This window comes from Trachurus japonicus, chromosome 18 (genome assembly GCF_045865225.1).
Source record: "Trachurus japonicus isolate A0001 chromosome 18, Traja_1.0".
In the NCBI taxonomy this organism is placed as follows: domain Eukaryota; kingdom Metazoa; phylum Chordata; class Actinopteri; order Carangiformes; family Carangidae; genus Trachurus; species Trachurus japonicus.
The window spans coordinates 26,281,048-26,291,160 of record NC_140924.1 but is presented as its reverse complement, the minus strand read 5'-3'; the positions used below and the strand labels follow the sequence as shown (position 1 = coordinate 26,291,160).

Genomic DNA, 10,113 nt, shown 5'->3' with positions numbered 1-10,113 from the left:
CACACCCATACACCTTCACACTGTGCTGCCTCCTCCTCACACACACACATGTGCACACACTCTCACATGTGTGTGCTGGAGCTGAGAGGTGCCTTGTTGTGGACACACACACACTTTACACACGGACACACACACACACTGTGCAGCTGGACTCAACAGAAACGGAGCGGACGCCTGTCACCCACCGGTGGAGACTCTCTCTCACATGAGCAGCGCAGCGTCTACCGTAAGGCATGGCTACCTGCCAGCACCCCCCCCCCCCACCCCTCCTTCACCTCCCCTCCTCTTCTCTCCTCTCCCTCTCTGTCTCCCTCCATTCATTCATCCCTCCTTCTCCCAACTGCGAGGTGGCATGCGTGGCTGAAGGACACAGCGCTGCGCTCTGCTGTGGTGTTGCGCGCTGCCGAGAGAGTTGGAGAGCCACGATCCGACAGGGGGGACAGATAGACTCACCGCACTCCCTCCCTCTCTCCCTCTCTCTCTCTTTCTATCCACTGTCCCCGTCTCTCTATCCCCGCGCTCTCTCGTTCATGAATGTCACCTCTGTCTGTGGGAAACGGCTGGATTTATCAAAGCCTCTGTCTGCTTCTCTTCTCCTCTCAGGGTAGCGGGTGATGCCAGGAGAGCCTGAGAGACAGCAAGGGAACAAGCCGCACTCGGTCCGGCAGCGTCCGTCCTCCGCATCCCTCCGTCCTCGTCCCAGCTCGAGGAGCTGATACCTCAGGTCGGACGGTCCCCACTTCTTCTTCTTCTGCTACTTCTCTTCCTGCCCCGACGCTGTTGTTGTTTCGGATGGAGAAATTTCACAGGTGAGGAACAGGAGGAGGAGGCGCTGCAGTGTGTCCCGACAGCGTTGCTCCTCTTATTTTTTGGGGGGTGAGTTGTTTGTTTCAGTGGACGTTTTTTTTTTCTTTTTTCATCCCGCCGAATCAGATTGAGGTTTCTGATCTGCAGGACTGAGCGGGTTAAGAGGACTAAATGTGATTTTTTTTTTTTTGTTGGGGTTGGGTTTCACAATGCGACGAATGGCTCAGTTGCTGAACCTTCTGGGACGGGATTGAGTCAAACTTCCCAGGAAGAGGGCGACCGGGACGGAGGCTTTGAGGGGACACTGACTACAGTGGATGGTACCATGACTCGTCCCAACAGAGGAGCAGCGACACCTCCTCGCCTCACCTGAACCTGACCCCCCAGCCAGAACATTTAAAGGCCAGCGCTCCTCCGTCCACAAAGCGACGACAGCTGCCTGTTTTGGGGTGGGCCTCTGAGGGATCCACCCTCCTCCACTCCGCCCCCCCCTCCCCTCCTCTCTCTTTTTCTGCCCTCCTCCCCGCCGGGCCCCGCTCCATCCTCGGAAGCCCCCTCCTCAGCTCTGCACCCCTCCCTCAGTGGTGCTCCGTCGCCCTGGGTGAGCGGGCAGGGGGGTGGCCCACGGTACCCCCCGACACCCGGGCGCCACCGAACCGCCGGCGACCGGTGAGGCGGCGGCGACAGGGTCGGCGCTGGGAAGATGGCCGCTCTCGCCAGCTCCCTCATTCGCCAGCGCAGGGAGGTCAAGGACCCCCAGGCAAACCGGCAGATCGCCAGCAAGCGCAAACCCTGCCCCAAGAGCAACAAGTCGCTCTGCCAGAAGCAAATCCTCATATTAATATCCAAGGTTCGACTATGTGGCAGTCGAGGGAGAAAAATGGAGAAAAGACCAGGTGAGTCCCGGCAGGCCGTCCTGCCCCCCCCCCTTCCTCCCTTCACCCTCTTCATCTCCTCTTCTTCTCTGCTCCGTTTTCTGCCCGCGCTGGATAACTGGATTTTGATGGTTGACTTGCCAGACTACAGATTAATCCTCCACTGTAAAGCCTCAATACAGAACATCCACAGCTTGTAATTTCTCGTTCAGGACTTAATCTGAATCTGGGAAACATCCCAGTCCATCTTCCTGGTAGCTTTACACAACATGTCCTGTATTTACTGTGGCACAGGAAATAGAGTACATTTCCAGCTTTAATACACACAGAGCTGAGCTGCACCAGTGGACTAGAGGTGGGACCCTGTTCGGTTGCTGATGACTTTGTTTAGGTGCATGTCAACACGTTCACACACTCACACACGAGCCGGTAATCTGTAAGCACACAACGAATTTCCCCCTCATACATACGGTGATTTACCGCGATATAAAAATGTCAAGAGGCGCCTCATTTGTGATTCTGGGAGCCATTACTCTCCCTGTGCTTCCCTCAAGGCAAGTGGAACACAGCGCGGCCTAATTCATCTTGTGTGTTTGCATGTTAAATGTAATTGCAAAATTATTCATTGAAGCTAAATGAGACAATGAGAGTTGATTTGTGTGGCTGGGAGTGTCTGTGCTGCATATGGTTCTTGACATTATGAGCCAAAGATAAAGTGAATATTGAATCCCCTGCGCCGTTGATGTTCTACAATAATATAGCTCTTAAGAAGTTCTGTGGACTTAATGAAACCGTTTGGCTCTGTTTTGAAATGCATATCTATATTTAGATATCGACAGGCAGGGGACCAACACACACACACACACACACAAACACAATGTGGAGCTGACCAAAGGTCCACGTACAAAATGTCCTTTTGCCGGCCAGAGCACTTTGGGACTAAGATTTGTTGTAAATGATTGCATAATAATAGATAATAGTTCATTTATAATTGGCTTTTTTTGCACAAAAAAGCTTTATTTGATTTTATTGCAGTTTTTTTTGCTGTTTCATCTTTTCTTTTCTATTTTTTTTTAAGTCATGCATTCTTTCCTCCCCTTTTTTAAAAGACGTTGTTGTTCTGGTTGCGATGTAGTCCACCATTTCTAAGTTGTCTTGGGCCACGTTATCCTCATTTGTGTGTCCCCTGAATGAACTTGTCCTCACCTCACCACAGTACATACATGTCTGCTCCTTTTCCCACACCTGCCTATACAGAACACACAGTCAGTGTGTCCTTTTAACGTCCGTGCAAATGTGTTTGTATGTGTGTGTGTCCAGCGATATATTTATTGCCCCGGTGAGCCAAGTTCATCATGATAATTACGTGGGGAACCTCTAACGTGGGAAGCAGCATCTGCCGTAGAGGCTGGCTCTCTCTATGTTGTAATTACGGTTGTAAAATATGTGGGACGGGTCGCGGCGGTGCCAGCTCTTTGGGAAAAAGGCCACACGTGCCACACGCCCATTGTTTGAAACCATTTTCACCCTAATGGGTTCAGTGCTTCTCGCGCCCTTATGGATTTATAGTGATAACGATGGGGACAGGTGTAGAGGCTGTGGTTAGAGACGCATCACCATCCAAGGCACTGACCATCACTGGGCTCTGTGTTCAGTCCTGTGTGTGGCAGAGTGCGTCTTCCTCATTCCCTCAAGGAGTTTGTGCATGTGCGGTTGTGTGTGTTCAGCATATGGAGGACACTATTGACCCCTGGACACTAGTGTGTGTGTGTGTGCAGTAGCTGGTGTATGCGAGTGTGTACACTCTTGGTGTGTGTGTTTCCTCCTCCCTCTCCTCCCTCCAGCCCGAGGCCACAGTTGACCCCTGGCCAGGAATAAACTGCTAGAATATTCCTGAGCCTCCACCTCCTCCTCTTCTTCCTCCTCCTCCTCCTCTTCCTCCTCCTGGCAGGACTTCAGAGTGGCCTGCTTATAGCTTGCCTTCACGTTGCCTCCAGCTGGCCTCCATTGTTTCTACTGGCATCATTTGGCTTCTATTGGCTTATTTTGCATCCTGTAGCCTTACAGTCTTTTGCTCCGACTCTTATTTTGGTTGTTTCACATTGTTTTCTAATGGTGCCCAATTGTCTTCCATTGGTTTCCTTCTGGCTCCGTTTGCCTTTTGTAGGTTACTGTTGACTTTGGATTTTCTAAATTTCTGAACAGGGATAATATGATTTAAGCAACAAATTGTAACTATAGACCAACGGCTATTTTACCACAATAACTGATTGCAGGTGATGCTATTGCATAGTTGGACAATATGGGAAGTCCCATCATGACAGTCAACTGTCATTAGGACAGTTCCACGGTGGAAGTACTAGGCCATATACATAAGTATGTTGGTTTAAACTAGATTTAATTAGAAAGGGTCTCAAAAGCATCAGCACTAACTGGGTTATGATTTATATTGCAATACCGCATTTGAATTGATTTACATAACAAGTAGCATTGTCAGTATTAAAATGCAGCCGTCGTCCATCATTATTGCAGCAGCATCTTGCTCAAACATCATAATGACATCCACAACAGCATACAGGTACGGCCAAGGCAGCAGGCTGAGAAACGTCCAGTGGCACCAAACAGTATGGTCACACTGATGGAAAACCAATAGTGGACCAGCAGCTTTCTAGGTCAGTGGTGTAACACCAAACGGATATCAGTTGTAATATGACTTCCCTTGTGGTTTTATTGTTTTTTCCGTTTTCCGTTGTTCAGAATCAAAATCAGAAGTAAGTAACTATGTCACTGGGGCTGGTTGAATGTTCCCAGTACTGCCATTATTATCATGTACCAGCTTTACGCATCCCTCCTCTTTCTTAAACGACAGTGACAGCTTCTGCTTGTTTCTACTGAATGCTGCTAGTAAATAGATTTCACTGGTATCCATTTGCATGTTTTTAGCTTCTGCAACTCCCATTCAAAGTAACATACTGTAGACTGTCTGAATGAAAAATGACAACAGGGAGGAGACCAGAAGTCTGTGTATCAAAAATGCCACATCTGAGGAAGAGATGATGAAATACACACTCACTGGGTTTCAATTACAGGTGCAACTCAATAAATTAGAATATCATGGAAAAGTGTATTTATGTCAGTAATTCAATTCAAAAAGTGAAACTAATACATTATTTAGATCCATAACACACAGAATGAAACATTTCATGTCTTTATTTATTTGATTTATTTTAATTGTAACAGCTTACATTTAATGAAGACCTGAAATTCTGTATCTCAAACAATTTGAATATTACTAAAGATCAATTAAAAAAAACAAAAAACATTTTAAATATGGAAATATTGACCTTTTTGAAGATATTTCCATCTATATGCATTCAATACTTGGTTGAGGCTATTTGACTACTTGGACTCTCAAATGGACTTTTCCATGATATTCAAATGTATTGAGTTGCACCTGTAAATACAACTGTATGCCATCCTGTCACATTGACAATTTTTGAAAATTGATTGGAAAAACAATGTCAAGAGTATGTTTGAAACATTTCAGTGAACACTCACGCATCCTTTTTGATAATAGGAAGATAACTCAACAACAATCTTCAGTAAGAATGAAACATCCTTGACCTGAACCCGTTCCGGCTCACACACAGTCCTGTGACTCAGATTTAAAAATCCGGTCACTCTATTTACAGACCGGTATGTTGTGATACTTTCCACAGATAAACTAATGGCACCTCAAATCCACAGTGTGTCACTGTGTGTGTATGTGTGCGTTGATGTTATCATTCAACAACACTGCCTGCTGGTGTGTGAGTGCATTGTGACCGGATAGTTCAGGTTCCCTTTGTACTGTTGAAGGCCATTCGAGGCTATTGTGACAGGGGAGGAGCTGAACTAAAGAACTAATGTGTGTGTTTATGTGAGAGTGTGTGTGTGTCCTCTATGGCTCCAAGTGATGGGGAGGGGGGTTAACGTGTGTTTGTGTGTCCTGGCCTGACCCACATACCTCTCCCTCTTATGTCCTCTCTTCCACTGTCATCCCCCATCTCTCCCTACTCTGTCACCCCACTCACCTTTACTCACACACACACACATACACACACACCCTCTAACCCTCACCTAACCCATACTAATGATGCCCCAGCACTACAGCCCACTCAGCTTATAACAAGGTCAGCTTGCCCCTGCACAAACGCACACACCACCAGTCGCAGGCGCACCAACCTTCGCCGACGCACGTTCAAGTGCAGAAGACACAAAGGTTGCAAAGGAGTGGAAAAATTCCAGTAAATTTCCGGTAAACTTTCCATGGGAAGTCAAGCTGGGGAATTTTGGAAATATACCAAATTGGAAACTTTCCATGGAAATTATGGGAATTTATGGGAATTATTGGGAATTTATGGGAATGAACTGGACATTGGGGGTAATTTAAACAAACTGTATCATATACAAACATAAATGTAAATATCTTGTTTTGTCATAAGCAGACATACATGCAATTCAATTAAAAAACATGACATTTCAACTAATTTCAATTCTTTTACTGAACAACAAAAACATAAATGTTGGGAAAGAGCCTCAACAGCCCTGCAGTAAGCAGTGTGCTGTGTGCATGTGATTGAGGAATAGCATAGATATTCAAGTGTACAAGTATACTTAAATCTGGTTGTTTTAGCCAAGATTATGCTACAATATATTTTCCCCAACTATATTTAAGTTCCCTGTTGAGGGCCAACCTTCAATTTTGTAAATTTATTTATTCCCGCTTATTCCCATATATTCCTGTTAATTCCCATGGAAAGTTTCCAACTTTGAAAATTCCCAGAATTTTGCAACCCTAGTAATTACCCAACACGCAAAAACACACCCACACACTTTCACCATGGCACACAAAACACACAAACAAATGATGGGATTGTGTGATAATCTAGGTGGGGAGTGTGGGAGAGAGATAATTTTGCTCCGGCTTTGTGTTTATGTGTGTGTGTGTGTGTGTGTGTGTGTGTGTGTGTGTATGGTGCTGATACGATCTAATGAGGATGTTAAGCCGCTATTGGATATCAAAGCAAAAACCAAAATAGCTTGTGTAGTCCTCTGACTCCCTGCTGGAGCGGCTGTGGAAGCCCTCCTCTCTTCTGTTAACAGGATAGAATAACACTTGGAGTTGTTACTGCAGCGCGGGGGCCAAGTGTTCATCCAGCTACCGCAAATTGGTTTGTGTGTGTGAGTGTGTGTTAGCGAGAGAGGGAGAAAATATGTGCACGTTTGTGTCGGAGGCAAACGACAAATGACAGTGTGACAGTAGTCAGCGCACGCACGCACCGCGGCCAGACTCTGAGGTTGGGAGCGTGTAAGTGTGTGTGTGTGTGTGTGTGCCGGGGCTCATTGTTGTGCTGTGATTCATCAGGCCACATCAGCTCCTCTCATTAACACACACTGATTTATCAATAATGTGCGGCAGCATTTGGAGAGCACACATTGAACCGGGGCGATTTACTGCCTCATAGACCGGACAGGCCACACCAGGGAGGACTATATTTCTCTCCCTCCCTCTCTCTTTCTTTCCTTCTTTCTTTCCTCCTCTCTTCTTTTTATCAGCTCTCTCTCCTTCCTCTCAGTCCATCCAGTGACTGTCCTCCTCCTCCTCCTCCCTCTGTCTCACCTCCTCTTCACAGCTTTGATCACCCTGTCCCCTTGCCACACTTATCTTCTCAAGGACATCTGGCTTTCTTATAACCGTCTCCCTCTCTCTCTCTCTCTCTCTCTCTCCCCCCTGTGTCTGCCTGTCTCTCTTTGCCCGCTGTACACCCCCCCCCCCCCCGTGTCTAATCATCTTGTCTTTGGGCCAGTCACTTAGTCACTGGATGCTACAATGGCAGAGATACTGGAGGTACTTTGCGGCCACGTTACATAACAGTAGCTCTATTGTTAAAGGATCAGAGCATCAGTGTGACGCTCGTCTAATGTATGGACTCGAATCTCTCACTTTACTGTTATTATCTTTCCCTTTTAGTCTGACTGTGAGATGCATCATGTGTTTATGGAGGGAACAAAGGTTTAGGTTGGGTTGAGGAGAAATTTACATCAATTATTGTCATAAAAAGTTTAGTTTTTGCAGTGTCATTGATACATCACTTCTGCTAATCAATCAGAGATGATTGATATTCGTTTCTGGCATATTAAATACATTGCAAATCATATTAAGTATATTTTGTAAATAAGACAAACAGAGGGGGTGTGAGTGCATCTCCTCCTCCTGCTGCACATGAACAGTTTTGACAAAATCAAATATTTTCCTGTGAGCACACTCAAATCTAAAAACACATAAACAATCTGCTCTAATACATTTAATTTTCTTTGGACTTTCAGTTTCTTTTATGCTGGCTGATGCCGGATCAGTTGGCTGCCACCACACCTGCAGTTTATTGTAGCCACAGTTAAGTTGGTCAACAGTCTGACACTGATGATTGAGGGAATTTCTGTCTGATCAAAGATTTTTGAGTTTTGTTCCATACTCAAATTGTCTTCATGTTTGCTGTCAGAAACTCTTAGTAGTTTTATTACTGGAGTACTTTAAATGTTTAAAGGCTACATTTGACTTGAGGCTGAACTTTGCTGCAGAAAAGACATTCTAAATATTTTCTGCCTCTTTTAGTCATCTTCAGGTTCGTCCGTCTTGTTCTCTGATATTTGCAACCTTTCTCTTTTAATGACACTTTTGTTATCAGCATGAAACTGAATCCCTGGTTCCCTGTTGCATGGACGTCCAATGAGAATACGAGTCTCTGAGTCAGCACACTACAAGATTAATGAAAATGCAGTGTCTGCACAGCATAACACAGCATGCCTTCATATGATGCAGATTTTATGGGCAAAAAATCCCACATTAGTTTCTATTTTCATCTGTCAAGGCATGAATTGTCACAACACATGAAAACAAATGAGTGGAGTCTATTGAATCCATTGGTACTGTTCCTTTATTTTCATGCCCTATTAATGTGGTTCACAGATTATTATGTCACTATGTAATTATTTTAATTAAAATCACAATGTATAGAAACACTTACATGCCGGCTGACAGAAGCGTTACATATTCTGGGGGAAAAAAACAATATATACAGTACAGTAATATATACAGTATGCCTGGCTGAGGGATAATGTGGTGACTGTACCATGAGCTGGTAGATGAAAGGAGTGAATACAAAGCAGAATGAGCCTGGAGTTCAGAGTTAAAAGCGGCTGCCATCTTTGAAACAGTACAGTGAAGATGCAGGAAGGAAGAGCGGTGCAGTAAAACCCAGTAAATGAACCCGCTGCCAGCCAAAGTTGCTTCATTACATCATTTCTTACTAAAAGATGCACATGAGTATGGTTTCTGTAGTGCAGTCGATCTCCTCCGACTCCGGCCCTTCAGTGTCGGCCGCTCCGTAGCCTCCACAGATAACACCGGAGCACGTAAGAGAAGTTTTCTTTCAAAACTGCAACAGTGCTGGCCGACGTCCCAGCAGAAATAACCTTCTGCCACAAGATCTACTCCACTATTTGAAGTGGTAACAGATAACCAAACCCCCAGTGATAGATTGGACCCATCTATCACCCCCCAAAAGAAATATATGGCCACGTGCCGCACACTGTGGGTGCTTCTCTGGCTGCCGGCGGCCTCTGTTGTTTTGTAACAGGTTCTGCCCTCTGTCTCTGCCAGTGCGGCAGATGTTGTGTATGAAATGGTGCCCGGAATAAATGATTTGGAGATGCTAACATTTGGCCCGCGTGATGATCAATGTGGGCTTTCAGTGCCGCCCCTCCCAACCAATTGATTTATGGAGCCGACCACCATTTGTTTTGCTGTGGAGCTTTTCTGGATGGGCATCAATCATCATTATCAGACAAAATAGAATATTTCTGGTGGATGTGCTTCTCTTTCTCTTTGTGTGTGTTCTGTTTCTGTACTTTATTGTGAGCTAAAGGATTGTTTGTGAAGAAGCTGAACTGTGTGTGTGTTGGGCTGGTTGTGTTTATGAAGGCTGCAGTGCCCTGGTAGGAATGAGGCGAGCTGCTTGGCCTCAGTGTGGCACATTCTTGGCACGGCACGGCACAGCACGGCTCCGAGAACACCAAAGTGTAACGGGAGCAGGGCAGCGAGGCCGAAGAGGGTTCAGATCTGGAAACTTTGCTCTTCAAATGACCTCCAGCTGAGATTATACCACACACACATCTCTATAGAGAAGCGTGCATGCAAATATGCTTATGTGTGTATGCATTTATCTCCAGCAGCACTCAACATCTTATTTTGCATCAGACGATTTCCACTCTGCTGGGACTCACCGTCTTGAGAGCCCAAGTAACAAATGACCAGCGAGCGTCGAGTCAGCATCTTGCACCCCTCCACCCCCACGCCCCACCCCTGCCTCAACCCAACCTTGCCTTCCTC

The 10,113-nt window shown here is 45.8% G+C and overlaps 1 protein-coding gene across 1 annotated transcript in view; it reads left to right on the top strand.

Annotated features, from left to right (window-relative positions):
- Positions 1–1,258: 1,258 nt before the first annotated feature.
- The window catches only part of fgf11a (fibroblast growth factor 11a), a 146,201-nt gene continuing 137,346 nt past the window's right edge, over positions 1,259–10,113 (top strand). Inside the window, exon 1 of the mRNA XM_085806192.1 lies at positions 1,259–1,703. Coding sequence (XP_085662318.1) covers positions 1,511–1,703 — 193 coding nt within the window. The 5' untranslated portion in view covers positions 1,259–1,510. The remainder of the gene's footprint in view (positions 1,704–10,113) is intronic.